Below are 15,731 nucleotides of genomic sequence, written 5' to 3'. Positions count from 1 at the left end.
GTTCACTGTCTAAGCTGAATGAAACGCGAGTAAAACTTGCGAGGCAGAACTTTCTTCCTGAAATATTCCGCTCACAATGTCCTCAAAAGTCGTCTATTTTCCTACTGACTGACTGACGGAATGACGGACTGACTGACTGACTGACTGACTGACTGACTGACTGACTGACTGACTGACTGACTGACTAATTACTAACTAGCTAGCTAACTACCTGACTGGCTAGCTAGCTTACTACCTAATTAATTAATTAATTAATTTAGTATAACTACCAAACCAACTAACTAAAGTCGACTCCCGATAACTCGAACCTTCAAGGGAAATTGAAAAAGGTTCGAGTTATTGGGAGTTCGAGCTATCAGAATGTGAGAGCAAATTACCGGAAATGACGAAAAAACGGTGTTTACTGCTTTTCTATTCATACGGTGTGCATTTTAATCAAATTTAATTTCAGTATTGAGAAGTCGAGCGAAAATGGAATAATACATTTCTAAATTACTGTATGAATCATAACGTAACGTATTAATGTAAAACTAAGCAAAGCTGCAGGAGAAGTCCAGGTATTGCGAACTTTGAAGGTTTCAAACAGAACAACGTCGGGCTACTGCTACAGAGTTCATGCGAATTACTTTCAATACGCCCTGACGCATCTCGACTAATCTTACTATTGCTAACGATTATCCTTGAAAGTTTTCTACTGTTGGATTTTTTTTTTTTTTTTTTTTTTTTTTTTTTTTTTTTTTTTATAATATTTTACCCTACCTACCGCTATAAAAATTTTATTATTATTATATTATTATTATTGAAACAATCAGTATCAACCTCCACCAACAAACTAAACGTCTGTAGCCCGTGCACACCTATGGAGTGGCACAGTTCGTGTTTTGAGGGGCGGCATTTCGTTAGCGGCTCTGACTCGTGTAGACGTGTACGTATTTATTTCAAAATAAATTCAGCTTTTTATACTACAGTACACTGTTTGTTTTGACTTGTCACGTACTGACAGACATGGTTCGAGTTATCGAGGGTAAAATTATATAGAAAATGGCCTGAAGGGAAACGAAAATTGGTTCGAGTTGGTTCAAATTATCGAGGGTTCGAGTTACTGAGAGTAAAAATTCAATATATGTATGACGGAAATCCAGGGGAAATCGATTTCGGTTCGAGTTAGTGCGAAGTTCGAGTTAGCGAGGGTTCGAGTTACCTGAAGTCGACTGTATTTGTAAAAAGGCAACTAGAAAACTATATAAAAGAGCACTTTACCAATATTATTATATAAACATCAGTGAAATACCAGGAAATCTTTCGCGCGAAAAAATCATATCTTCACACGTGAAAATAACATGTTATTTTCACATGTGAAGATATCGATTGCAAAACATTTTGTGACAAGTTTGTTAGTTGTGCAATTTTCTGTAATGTATGTATGTAAAGTTTTTGAATGAATAATGAATAAAAAAAATGCTGAATGAGCCAAAGTAAATCGATATAAAAAGTCGAAACATCTTCGGATCTTCCTCGGCAATCTTCGGCAATCTTCGGGTGTCTTCGGAAATTTTCGGAAAAGTTCGGAAAATGTTCGGGAACATTCGTACGACCTTCGGACAACATGTTGCAAATCTTCGGAAATCTTCGAAAAATGGTCGGCAATCTTCGAAAAATCGTCAAAAACATCCCAATTAGTAGGTTTATATAATAAACATAATATTACATGGTTGCTTGGAGATATGAAATTTATCTTCTCGTGTTCAAATCGATATCCCACTCGTTCGCTGCGCTCACTCGTGAGATATCGATTTGAACACTCGAAGATGAATTTCATATCTCCGCGCAACCATGTAATATCCTCTATTTATTTTCCTCAGTGCTAATCACTTCCACACCGAACTTTGTAACTTTTGTGCTTCCTCGTTTCCTCTCTTGTATTTATTTTCTTTTTATTTTTAAAAATTATAGTTTAATTAAAAGGGCATAAAATTAGTTTCACTATTTCCTTGCCCTTCTCTATTTCTTAATGTATTGTATTCTTCATAAAGTATGGTAACGTAATGTATTATGAAGTGGAGGAATGACAAATACCAATTAACAAAAATGCAATCAAATGTGTCCGAGGTGTCGCCCTCGAATCTTTACTTGTTGGCCCACTTTGCAATTTTAAGGAGAATTTTACCTAAGTTTTATTCTGGTATCTCTGACAAACCTCCCGCAATGCTAAAGAGGTTTCTATTTTGCTTAACATTTGGAAACATTTAAAGAAAATCGTTTAACATCCAAGTTACAAAGCAGTGTTTTCATGTTCTGTTTCTTCGTCAGGCTCACTGTCACAACAAGGAGCGTAAGTATAGTTTGCGTCAGCTATATCCAAATAAGGACAATGACGTAACATCATCCGTTCTAGTTGTTCCCGGATGATGGTGAATGAAGGCCTTTCGGCGGGTTTTTCTTTCCAACACTGCTGCATCACTTCATACCTGGGGAAATGATGAGTGACAGGTGTCAGTTACAACTACGACAAAATGCTCAACAAAAATGAAAAAAAGAGAGGCTTGCTTACATTTCATCAGAGCAGATCTGTGGTTTTTCCATTCTGTATCCAGCTTTTAGGACCCTTAGAAGTCTTTGGTTACTGATGGTAGGATATGGAGTCCCACCTTAAAAAAAGAGAATGAAAGAGATCAGCAAGTGAGGTGAAGGAAAAGGGCATCCATATGTTCTATGTTTGACCCTTGACTGTCGTTTTACGGTGTGAAAAGCGAATTGTTAGGAATTGCTACTTACCGATTGTTGAAATCTCCCAGAGAAGAATACCATAGGCCCATCTGTTGACAAGAATAAAACATTACGTTCTAGTAGCTTTTAAACCAAATAAAGTAAATTAAAAACACTGAAATCTGTTTGACAGATAGTTTTATGTCCAAATCTTCATCATCATCAGCAGCAGCAGCATCATCATCATCATCATCATCATCATCATCATCATCATCATCATCATCATTATCGCCATCGTCATCATCATTAATATTCACAGCAATTGGTGAACTTCCCCACGGGGAACACAACACAGAAAATAATACCAAAGTTAAACGCACTTTTAGCAAAAAAAACATACCTCAGAATAAATTAGACTCTACATCACCACCAAAATTATATCTGTTTGTGACGACTTGTCGAACATCGTCAGCACCTTACAACTTTCAAATTACTTCGTCTTTATTAAACTTTAAACAGTAAAAAATTTTAAGTTTTCCCTTTTTATCCAGAAAATGTCCACGATCAAAGCGTATTGAGAAAAAAAGCAAGATACTGCACACAGTCTCACCATGCCACTTAAACAAGTTAAAACAAATACCCAACCTCATAGAGCAGTTTTCAATTGAGTGTCGTAAAACCAAAACCAAAGTTATTTCTCTGACCAATCACAAAAGACACAGACAATCCAGTGAACCAATCAAAACTCGAAGCAAATACATGTAGCTGGCACGAAGCGCGGGAAAACGTGCGCGAGCGAGTCACGATTGGTTTTGGTTTTAGTTTTGATTGGCTGAGAAAGTGGCGCGAGATTTTTAAGCCAATCACTAAGCGTAGTAATGCAAAACCAAAGCAAACGCAATTTACTTTCGACACTCAAGTGAAAACCGCTCTAAACAATTCACTGCACTAAACCTAACAGGCTCTTCATTCAGCGGTTAACATGGATTTGACTGAAACCGCTGATTGGAAACTTGATATTTAAGCCTTACACGTCGCTCTCCACCGTGAAAATTTGATCATGAATGGCTTCTGGTGACATCCATTTTATTGGCAGTTTTCTGGCTTTCGTAGCATGGTAAACGTTTGTGGTGTACACGTAACGCGACAGACCAAAGTCGGCTATCTTCACTAACTTGCCCTCACACACGAGCACATTTCTCGCCGCTAAGTCACGGTGAACGAATCCTTTCCGTGACAAGAACTCCTAAAATGAAAAAAGAGCCATTTTTGTGTAACATTTTGGGAAGGTACAAATCTACGTTCTTAAAAAGAAAACCCCTAGTCCTTGACTCGCTTCCAGTGTATCCCGGTCTCTTATGAAAAGATTGTAAGACGCGAAGAAGAAGCCAAAGAAGAAGGTCTTCATGTTTTTCCTCCATTCCTTAATCCTCCGCTTCTAGAAAACTAGGAAGTAGTCAGCCACCTTTCCGTCAATTGTGCAGCAGGCCGAGGGTACTCTTATATGGAAGGGGCAGGGATGCTTGTCAGAATGTTCTAATTAAACTCCTAACGGAGATCAATCTGGGCGCAACTCAAGCTTTTTTGTCCCCTAAAAGATACTTTTTTATGCTTGATCTTTCTAGACCGCCAACATAGTATAAGGGTCCTTTTTAGTTCATCGTGTGCGACTCTAAACAAGACCTTATAAAAGCCACACCTGAAATGAAAATATGTTTTTAGTAGTTGCGCATAAACAGAGAAGATTGCACGTAGAGAGAAAAAAAAAAAAGAAATAAACTATTCAAATCATAGTCAAAGCAATCAGTCTTAAAATTGAGAATTTTAAACAAATTTGCCAATATAGAGCAATTTATAATCGAGTGTCGAATTGCTTTGCTTTAGTTTTATTGCGCGTTGAAATTGGTTTAAAAATCTAACGCCACCTACACGACCAATCAAAAGTAAAACCAAAACCAATAAAGCCTCGCTCACACGCGTTTTCCCACGCTTCGAGGCGGTTGCATGTACCGGCCTGCTTCTAGTTTACATTGATTCACTAGATTTTTTGTACCCTCTGCGATTGGCAAAAGTGATTACATTGGTTTTGGTGTTACGACACTCAATCGAAAATCGCTCTAATTGAGCGCTAGGGCGGTAATGGGAGAATGTGACCCGAAGTCATTATTGAAGTCAAGATACGTTTGAGGTCGATATATCTCTACATTAACGTAATCCAGCTCGCACCATTCCCTTCGCTATCTGCCACGCAAACGTTGACAGGTCAGCGGTTCTGAGTGTATCATCGTCATGTAACTTATCAGTATCTGTCAACACATTTCTTTCTCGTCCAGTGTCATCCCGGAAACTCCGATGACCTGTTACTGTACACCTGCTGATCGTGTCACCGGCGACCTGAAAAGAGAACAACGCTTATTTAATTGGTTAATTATTAACAGTCACATTACATTGCAATCTTCCTACAAACTATAAGTGGCAGTTTTAAAGACAATAAACTAAAATTACACATATAATTTTCGAACTGGAGAAGACTTGCAGGTACTGCAAAATCAAAGATCTGCCAATTATGTAGTGAATATGGCTAGGAGAGAAAAAAGGTTTCAACAAGTGTAGTAAGCATCGTCAAGTATGGGCTTCTTCCCATGTAACACAAGATTCGACCAATTTTGTAAAAAGGCTTTTATATTATATTATATTTAAATTCTCTTTACTGCCTACGATCTATTTTATTCAATATGAGTTCTGAGAATTTCGTTGAAAATCGAGACAATATTTGAGAGTTCGCGATTTTACTGATTTTTGCCTGCCAATTGTCTACAGTCTACAATATATTAAATAAAAGTACCTAGATCTCTTTTGAAAACAGAGCAAAAATTGTACTTTACGTCATATAAGCCGCATTCATTTATGATCCCTATGTTTTGATATCTTGTGGCTGTTTCTCCCGTTTCTTCAGCAGCCTGTTTGATCTAAAAATAAAGCAAAGTTGTAAGATACTTAAATCAAACTAAAAAGAAAAAATATGCTTCCTCGTTCGTTCTTGAACATATATTGCATGTAAACATTCGAGGTTTGTTTCATCACATTTCCAAACACCTCAATCCCTCTTTCATGTGATGAAACACTCTCTCTCGTGTCATATTACATCGAGCACTGATAGTTGTTGAGAGCTTTCTTTCTAGTCTGACGAGGACCTTAGATTTACAATAATAATAAATAATAATAACTTGCTTACCTGCTCTCTTCTTTTTCTGAGGTATTGCAGTAAGTCACCGTACTTAGCAAACTCGACCACAAGAAACATGGGAGTTGTTATAGTACAGCAGGCCATTAAATTCAATATATTTCGGTGATATCCAATTTGTTTCATCAGCTCTATTTCCTCTAGAAATTCTTGTTTCTGTTCCTCTGTGGCGCCATCTAGTAAATAAATTTTTTAGCTCTGCTTATTACTAGCTATGTAAGGGTCATATAATAAATATATGGGACGGGCGTGCCCTAACGGTTAGCGCGCTGGACTCCGGATCGTGCGGTCTGGGCTCGAGCCCTGACCGCACCGAGGTCACCACATTATTGTGTTCTTGAACAAGAGACTTTACTCTCACAAGTGTATAAATGGTTATCAGCGATTTTAATGCTGGGGGTAACCCTGCGATGGACTAGCATCACATCCATGGGGAGTATAGAACCACTCCTAGTCGCTTCATGCTACAGAAACCGGGATAAGCTCCGGCCTGATGGGCCAATAAAGACTCAAACGCATACTTCCCCTACTTTATGTAATGGCTATACAGTCAACTCTGCCGACTAAAACGGACATCTACGGGACCGGCTCCAATTGTCCGACTTAGAGAGGTGTCCGTCTTATAGGGAGTTTAGTTACAGTAAAATGGCTGAAAAACGGCAGGGACTGGACCAACACAAGGTCTTATAGAGGTTTCCGTCTTACAAAGGTGTCCGTTAAGAGAAAGTTGACTGTACAGTTCTACCGTACATTTAAAGAAAACAAAACTTACTGCGCAACATTTTCGCGGCAACGCGCAGACCCTTTTTCCTTTGGTGTTTTTCCTTTTCTTTCTTCCTTTTTAAAGATTGTATTCCTTTTCCGACCACCATTATTCGTTTTAGAAGCTCTCCGCTGTATACCTTCCCAAAAGCTCCTTCTCCAATGATCTTGTGCAAAGAAATATCATCAAACAAGATTTCAAAAGGATCTGAGAGTTCTGAATTGGACCTAAAACACATGAGAAATGGTTGATTTCAGTAGAACATTTTCTAGAAGATTCCCTGGGCTGTTAGCTGCAAGGTAGGAGGATTTCCTGGTTAGTTATTGTCTTGAAACTTATCTCCTACAACGTCTCATTCCTTAAACCATTCTACAAGCTAAGCTACCTACTCACGAGGCCTTAATTCAAAGAATTTCTTGTTTGAACCACGTGCGTTTGTTAACGAAATCGAAGCAAAATTGTTTTTCGATTAAACTCACCTACTCTTTCTAAGATGTCTCAAAGCAAGCCATAGTGCACCACTGAAACAAAGCAGAGCCAAAAGAGAGCCTCCCAGAATCTTCGCTACAAGTGGAAAAGAGGAGTTCCCAGTGCTCAGACCTAGATAAGTCGCATTCTTATGATGAAGATAATTGTCTCCTTTCGAGAAAAAAAAGTATAACGAAAATAACATCTTATTGAGACAAAACCATAGTAAAAAAGAATTTCTTTCTTGAAAATGATCATTTTATTATCGTTTTTAAGTTAATGTGTTGTGCTAAGGAAGCTCGCAACGCTATTTAATATCAATGTGTGCTAAGAAAACACTGAACATGACGTCATGCAAGTCCTTTTATGGTTAACATGGCAACAGTAATCATATAAGAAAAGCGACAAACGCCATAGCTTCTACAGTTCATAGCGGGAAAACTAGACAATATTTGACCTGCATTAAAAATTAGCTTATTCAGATTCAGATTTTTAGACTAGTTAGGCTCTCACATGAGTAGTAAGAAACACACTAAAGCATCAAAACAAATCAAAAATCACAAAGAAAAAACACTTTTTCATCAAGACATCTGTTCACCTCTACATGTGTGCAAATTGCAGCTCTCCTTGACGACATTCGTTCCAGGGCAGTCCTCTCCGTTCCATTTGGGCGGTGGCTTAGTGCACGTGCGAACACGTGTTCTCTTCCCCCCTCCACACGTCACGCTGCATGGTTGCCATGGCAACCAGTAACTCCAGCTGCCATTTACTATTGAATAAAAGAAAAAAATCTATGACAAATTTGTAAAATGCATTTAAACGCATCCCAATACCTTTCTTTCTCCTCATTTTTATCAGCAAAATATTTTTGAACATATATTCAATTTTACGCCTTACTCCGCAACAAGCTTAAATGAAATCGGTCAAAATGCAGTCCTATCATTTTTCAACAAATAAAGTCCGGGCCAAACGAGGATGAGAGTTGATGTGAGTTCAAACTCTCGCTCTCGTTCGGCATGGAACTCTCATGCACTCTCATCGACTCTCATTCGCTCTCATCAACTTTGAACGTGCTCAAATTTTTCATGAGAGTCAATGGGAGTCACGCACGGACTCTCGTTCTCGTTTGGCCCAAGTTGATGATAGTCGATGAGAGTTGACGAAAACTCTCATGAGAGTCAACTCTCATTAACTCTCATCCTCGTTTGGCCCGGGCTTAAAAGCAAAATTGTCCAGGACTGTAGTAGTAGTAGTAGTAGTAGTAGTAGTAGTAGTAGTAGTAGTAGTAGTAGTAGTAGTAGTAACTTTATTTTAACACGGTAAATTCATCAGAAAGATACAATAATAAAATACTAAAGGTAATAAATACAATACAAATAACTAAACAATACTAATCTATACTAAAATAAAAAATAACTCTGCTTTACATGAATGCCGTGTGGTTTAAAAATTAAAAAGCTAGTTTAAGACTAAGAAAAATGATTTCGGCAACCAATTCGAAAACCATTGAGAGTTTGTGCTTGCCGCAAATCAGGTGGTAAGCTGTTCCAAAGCACCGCACCTTGGTAACTAAAACTGTTTTTAAGATAGTTTGTGCGGGGCAAAGGAACGGCGAGTTTGCCCACGGTGTCTCTCAGTTCGTATTGATTTATATTACTCCTATCAGTGGTGCAGAATGCTGGAGGGTTACCCAAAGAGACAGCCAGAGACTATCAGGTTTCCACACTTCATGCCTGAGAAAGATATGCAGGATATACTGGCCCCAGAAGATCACAAACAAGGAACTCTATCAAAGGACAGGACAACGGGACATCACCATGGTAATAAAGCAAAGAAGATGGAGGTGGCTAGGGCATGTTATCAGGAAAGGTCGAGATAGCATAACACGAACTGCATTAAGATGGACACCGGATAGTGGAAGAAGGAAGAAAGGACGTCCACGGGAGACTTGGAGGAGGACGATCGAGGCAGAAATGAAAACAGCAGGGAAGACGTGGAAAGAACTTGAGAAGGCAGCCATGGAAAGGGAGCAATGGAAATCTCTGGTCTCAGCCTTATGTGCCTCCTAGGCGCGAAGAGGATTATGTGTGTGTGTATCAGTAAAGATTGATTGCAAATAGGTAGGTACAAGACCGTTAAGAGATTTGTACACCATTACTGCTTCTTGTATTTGCCTTTTGAGATTCCAATCTTTTCCAGCCGAGCCGTTCAAAGAGAAGTCCGGCATTTGTGTCATAGCTAGAAAAGGTTAGAATACGTGCAGCGCGGTTTTGCAATTTTTGTAGTTTGTCAGAGAGGGTCTTATTACAGTGTCCCCAAACAACACTACAATAATCAAAATGAGGCTGTATTAAGGCACTGAAAACAGAATGCAGCGTGCTTTGAGGAACAAATCGTCTACACCTCTTTAAAGCTCCCAGGCCAGATGCAATTTTCTTAGCAATGGTCTCGATGTGCACATTCCAAGAGAGATTTTCGTCAATGTGCACACCAAGAGATTTAGTGCTAGAAACTTGCTTTATGGATTTATCATCAATTGAAAGGCTAGGAGATTTGTCAAAAGTACTTAACCTTTGTCTTGATCCGATTAACATAAATTCTGTTTTGCTTGCATTTAATGTTAATTTGTTAGCGATAAGCCATTCATTGACCTTAGCTAGGTCGCGATTTAAGACCTCATTAATCGTGTCTACACAGTTACTGGCAAAGGTTAAGTGAGTATCGTCTGCGTACATTCGAGGCTTAGAGATTGAGAGACAATTAGGGAGATCGTTAATATAGATAAGAAAGAGTAGTGGCCCTAAAATTGTTCCCTGTGGAATCCCACAAGTTAGTGATTGGCTGTTAGAGAGCGAACCATTTACGAAACATTTTTGTTTACGATTATCCAGATAAGAACGAAACCAACAATGAGAAATTCCTTGTACGCCATATTCATGTAATTTAGATAAAAGAATATGGTGATCGACAGTGTCAAACGCTTTTTTCAGATCCAAGAAAACTACTGCGTTGACACTGCCTTTGTCAATATTGTAAGCCCAGTCATTCGTTACCTCAAGCAAAGCGGTAACTGTAGAATGAAGGGAACGGAAACCAGATTGTTGATCTGACAACAACCCATTTTTAGTGAGGTAATCGTAAATTTGATCGTATATAATTCGCTCGAAAACTTTCGCTACGACAGGTATAATCGAAATGGGACGATAATTATTAAGATCAGAGCGAGCCCCCTGTTTAAAAAGTGGAATAACTTTACAGCATTTCCACTCATCGGGGAACACCCCTGAATTTATTGAGCGATTAAAAATAGAGCAAAGTGAATTGGCGATCAAGTCTGCACTTTCACGTAGCAGTCTTGCTGAAATCTTGTCAAGGCCAGTTGCCTTAGATTTACAAAGTTTCGATAGTAGCAAAAACACTTTTGAGGGATTTGTATTGTTAAGTATAAACCGGTCTTGAGTACCCTTAACATATTGTAAATGAGATAAACCATTTGTGCCCGACAATATCGAATAAAACATCGAAAAAAGCCGGCCCGAAGATGACTAAACAATGTTTATGTGTTTCAAGTGTTAGCTTAGCACAAGATTATTAAGATGTTACATTGCAATATTTCGCCTGTGTCGTCAAGCCATAATTTATATCAGTCATATTTTTTTTACAATAATAACAACAGGTTCACCGCACCAGACTGCACTTTCAAACTGATAATTCTGTAATCAAAAGAACTCTTTAATGCTACCTTTACATCCATCCAGATTGCAGCTCTCTGTGGTGACATTCATTCCAGGACAATCATCTCCGTTCCATTTTGGCGGCGGATTATTGCACGTGCGTGTACGTGTCCTCTTTCCCCCTCCACACGTCACGCTGCATGGTTGCCATGGTAACCATAGACTCCAGCTTCCGTTCACTATCGAATACACATAAAAGAAAGAATGAATTTATGACAAACATATTTTCATTTTTACAGGCTTTTCCTGGTGTATACTCTGGTGAAGGCATGCAACTCTTGGTGACTTCTCCATATATGAAATCAAACGTCCAACTGTCCTAGATGGTCTACTTTTAAAAGAAAGTTGAAAACCATACAAAAACTTCTTATCGACGTATAACAGACACTTTTCTTTATCCACAAAAAATGACTATGGATCGGTAACATAAGAAATCAAGTTCTGGGAACGATTTCACAGCGTTCAAACGCAAAAATGACGTCACCTCCGGTTTTCGGTGCGTCGAACTTTTCTAAGAATTTGACACGAAAGTGTGCAAACGTTTGTAAGAAATTGTTGTAGAAATAGTACGGTGAAATAATATTTCAAGCTGGGAAACTCAGTGGTGATAAATTAACAAATTTCCCATCCATAAGCAGCGTATAAACCTTAACTTTCCCTGTGGAACGGCGTTAACTTTTGGCTTTAAACCGAAAGCTTTCGGAAAATTTAAGACTTTGTATGGAGAATATTGGCGGGAATTGCGCAGAAACTGCGCACGCTCGCGGCGTTTGACCGCTGTGAAGGGAACGATTATACTGTTGCTTTGCATCCATATTACTCTTTCCCAGACTCCCAGAAATGTCAGGGAACTAACCTTCAACAAAGCGGTAAACAAAAATTGTCCATTGGGCCCCCACGCTATAGTTCATGAAGCACTTGGCAGATCCATGTCTGTTGTACGTCAAGCTACCGTTCACTCCACTCCAGCACTCCTTATAATATTCTACGCCAAAATACCAAAAACCATTTTCATACACCTTTGTAGCGCATGCATGAATTATGGCTGCAAAGGAATTGGACATATCAGTCCAGTTCACTTTTAAGGAGCTTTTAAAGCGTTTTGGTAGAGCACGTGGTTTTCTTTGATCTGCAAAACATCCGACTGGTTCATAGGGGTCTGGCACCGATGCATCTGTGCATAAAAAAGACCATTATTCGAAAGGTTAAGTCAGCATCGGGTCTAAATGACTTATCATGCTGGAGCTTATCCCGGAGTCCGTAGCATTCTACATCTACATTCAATTCTGTCGGTAAAGTCGTTAGACAGCACGCCAACTTTCCTTAAAAATATATTACATATGTGAAGCTTAAAGGGACTATGTCACGGATTTTAACTGATTTTTGAACCGCCAAAATTTATATTTGTGTCGCAGGAAACCTAAAAATAATAGTTCATTTTGATTAAAAATTGCTATATTAAAGCACTGAAACTGTTAACGAGCATCTTTGGCTGCGGATGGCTTGGATGGAAACGGATTGCAATTTGAAAAAGTGAGGCAAACGTTTTCAAGTTGTTTCCGCGCGTCTTCGAAATATCGATATTTATAGCCGTAGCTTGATTTCTATCCGCAAATTAAGGTTATATATTCCTTTAGATGTTCAAAGATAATATTTATTTAAGGTTAAGTTGACTACCACTAATTTCAGAACAGTTTAGATAAAAAAATTGCGAAATCCCCGTGACATAGTCCCTTAAATAAAAGCGCAAAAAATAAAATAAAAAATATAATGCCCTAGTTGCAACTAGGGGCATTTCTATTCCCCCCCCCCCCCCCTCCGCTTCCACCCTAGATGGGATGCTAGTCCATCGAAGAATTACCAGCATCATTAAAATCCATGTTACACACCTGGGTGGAGAAATTCACTGAGAGAGCAAAGTGTCTTCCAGGAGAATACACCGCAGTGACACTACCAGGGCTCGAACCCGGATTGCTCGATCCAGAGTCCAGCGCGCTAATTATAACCATAAGTCCTACAGTCGAAAAACAGGTCGTAAATATTCGTACAAGCAGCTAGCAGTTTTTGCCGCGGATGGCATGAGCTCGAGATAAAATTCCCCATTCGCCTTTTCCCTATTTTTCTAGCGATACCCTGGCTTAAAGCGAGAACGGCTGTCACACTTGGAAGTGCTCCCTTAGAAGGTAGTGACACATTAAAGTCGTCTAAGAGACTAACAACCATCCTATAGGATATTTAAGGATTGGTGTTCAAGGAGACTAAAACTAGCATATTGGGGTACTTATGCAACAGAGCTGTACAAGGCAGGTCCGTAACCAGACCTTTGCCATAGACGAGGCAAGATCTTGCTAGGAGGTTCTGGGGGCATGCCCTCCAGAAAATTTGGAGAGCAAGAAGCTCTGAAACTCTTTCTTAAACATTTTAAGCAAGGTATTCCCTAAAAAAAATTAATCTCGTTCAACTGGTGACTATTTTCCCAACTAAATATATTTTGTTTTTAATTGTCGGTTAAAATCAAGACGAGGCAAGTGCCTCGTCTTGCCTCTTGCTAGTTACGGCCCCGCAAGGTGGCTCTAAAGGGATTAAATATGTGGTTGAAACCCAAATGCGTGCTCATAGAATGATATTGCTTGTAGTTCTCATAAGTAGATTTAGCTTTTATGGTGTATGCTTTTAACCTAAAAGGAGAAAGTGTCACAACACAGTTATCCCTTTTGCGTAACTATGGCAACGCTTGAGTTCATGTAGATTTGCTTCGATGTCAGCGCTATGTAAGGTATCAATGGCCGAATTTTTTCTCTTTTTTACCAATAATGATAATCCAATAAATATTTAAGTAATTGTATTTTTCGTTGTGTACTTTTCGGTAGAAATGGCTGCTCCTGTAGTTACAGATCCTAGTCATTAATATTTTCTTTCCGTGTTTTAATTTAAAACCAATTAATCATCTACGACAAGAAGCAACATAGTGAAATTGACCAAACCAAATTAGCACACCACTTCGCTTGTTAGAAACCCACTCGTTAGAAACTGATTTTTTTAGCGATGGGGGTAAGCCAGAACTAAAACAAAAAGTTTAGATAGTGACTTTTCTCTGGTCTAAATATGATCTTTGTTGCTTGCAAAGTGCAATTGGTATCGTATTTATTATCATACTCACTCGATTGCAATGTCTTGGTCTGCAATAAGCCGTCATTCGGCCTAGCCTGTAGAATTACAATTCCGACGAACATCAACCCGCAGCAAAAAATTGCGTTTAAAATGAATCCTTCTTTTAAAAATTTTCGGGAAAGAATCCCCATGGCGGTCGCTCTGACAAGAAGAACAGCCGTCTCAAAAAAATTATGCCAAACTTAAATAAACTTCCTGCAATTCGCTGTTTAACTTAGGCAAGAGAGATCTTAATTTCAGTGGGCTAGTTGAACGGACATCAATCAACAATATTTAATAATGCTGCACTTTGGTAAACTGTTTACTTAACCAACCTCTGAAGACTTATTAACACAATTGTGGTTCGTTTTCCGCCAAGGAGCTGTCATCTTTCATGCGCCATTAATCTAAAATTTCGAGAACGGAAATATAACAAAACAAGCTGCAATAAGTGGAATAAGAGTTTTAATGTTTTTCAGTAGACGTCTGAACTCGAGGGTGTGCGAAACTCTTATGAAATCAAAACTGTACGTCTGAGAACACCTGACGAATCACTGAGCCGTCTGCCGTGCGGCGAATTAACTTGCATCCTATACCTTAGGGGGAGTTGCAGTGTGACTTCATACACTTAAATTTCAATCTAGTCCCATGAGAAGCGCGATAAATATACGTATTCCGTAAAAAAGGTTTACACTGTCTCTAGACTGAGAATTTGTCAACGTCGACTGACACAAGAACTTAGGAAATTTACTAATCACTTGAAATCCAGATATCCTGTCTGCCCTAACTCTTTTAAGTGTTCAAATACACCTGTTTATATCAATGCATGATTGCATTATTATAACTGAATGTGCCCATGCGTATACGCTTTTCGTTTTTCTCCAGCCAAGTCTCAATTGTGGCAAAATAAACCATAAATAAAAATTTTTAACCTTTAACATTTTTCATCGCACAAAATTGTCTACTGAATATTCATGATCATCTTCTGAATATTCATTCCAAAATGGAGAAAATATCGAAATCATAACTCAGGATAGTACATCAAAAAGTTCTTCGAATATTGCCAATAATTAACAATTATTCTTTGAAATCGAGGTGAATAGTGGTAGAATATTCACCGAGCCGCGGAGCGGCGAGGTGAATATTCTGCCGCTATTCACCGAGATTTCAAAGAATAATTGTTTTAGTATATACACACGAAGTGATCTCAACAACAAGCGATCTCAAAGTTTTCAGAAGGAAACCATTTAAAGTCGATTTAATTGACCTCTCAATTCATGCGTGGAAACGTACATACAATCGGCACTAACCGACATGCGCGAAACAGTTTACAGAATTTTCAAACATGGCAAATCTAGTTAATCTTCGATAAAATCCTCGTCACAATCTAGCAAAATGGTCCTTTAACACCATTCAAACCTGCAATCTGAATCAAAAACCTGCTTGCAAAACATTTTGACCGTTGAATCAAAGCTTTTGAAGTTCCCTTGAATTGAAAATTGAAAGAGCAGTTGGCGACGGATCCACCTGAAAGTTTGGATTATACTGAATGTGTGCAGAACTGTGGTGAAAACTGGATGTTTTCTTGCACAAAGACGTTTTCTTGAATATTTGTGGAGGGTCTTGGTTGAATAACACTTGATGTTGCTGCCGATAAATCTGCGGT

The 15,731-nt window shown here is 38.7% G+C and overlaps 1 protein-coding gene across 1 annotated transcript; it reads right to left on the bottom strand.

The window, feature by feature from the left end:
- Positions 1 to 1,856: 1,856 nt before the first annotated feature.
- Positions 1,857 to 14,217, bottom strand: LOC144630574 (uncharacterized). The gene is made up of 14 exons (XM_078488943.1): positions 14,076 to 14,217; positions 11,772 to 12,089; positions 10,924 to 11,094; positions 7,780 to 7,950; positions 7,193 to 7,352; positions 6,723 to 6,940; positions 5,942 to 6,126; positions 5,587 to 5,675; positions 5,078 to 5,100; positions 4,933 to 5,030; positions 3,738 to 3,952; positions 2,776 to 2,816; positions 2,552 to 2,648; positions 1,857 to 2,468 (listed from the first exon to the last, which is right to left on the bottom strand). Exons 1-14 carry the CDS (start codon positions 14,215 to 14,217, stop codon positions 2,273 to 2,275), a joined length of 2,124 nt encoding a protein of 707 aa, XP_078345069.1. The 3' UTR covers positions 1,857 to 2,272.
- Positions 14,218 to 15,731: the final 1,514 nt, after the last annotated feature.

This window comes from Oculina patagonica, chromosome 11 (genome assembly GCF_052425735.1).
Source record: "Oculina patagonica isolate OP01 chromosome 11, crgOcupat, whole genome shotgun sequence".
NCBI classification, from domain to species: Eukaryota; Metazoa; Cnidaria; class Anthozoa; order Scleractinia; family Oculinidae; genus Oculina; species Oculina patagonica.
This window is presented reverse-complemented; position numbering and strand designations above follow the sequence as displayed.

Bases quoted from the DNA above. Each gene is read 5' to 3' on its own strand.
- LOC144630574 (XM_078488943.1), bottom strand. From the start codon at position 14,217: ATGGGGATTCTTTCCCGAAAATTTTTAAAAGAAGGATTCATTTTAAAC. The intron at 12,090-14,075 runs GTGAGTATGATA...TTTTATGCACAG, and splicing joins GACCAAGACATTGCAATCGA to ATGCATCGGTGCCAGACCCC. The intron at 5,676-5,941 runs GTAAGCAAGTTA...CTTTATTTTTAG, and splicing joins TCAGAAAAAGAAGAGAGCAG to ATCAAACAGGCTGCTGAAGA.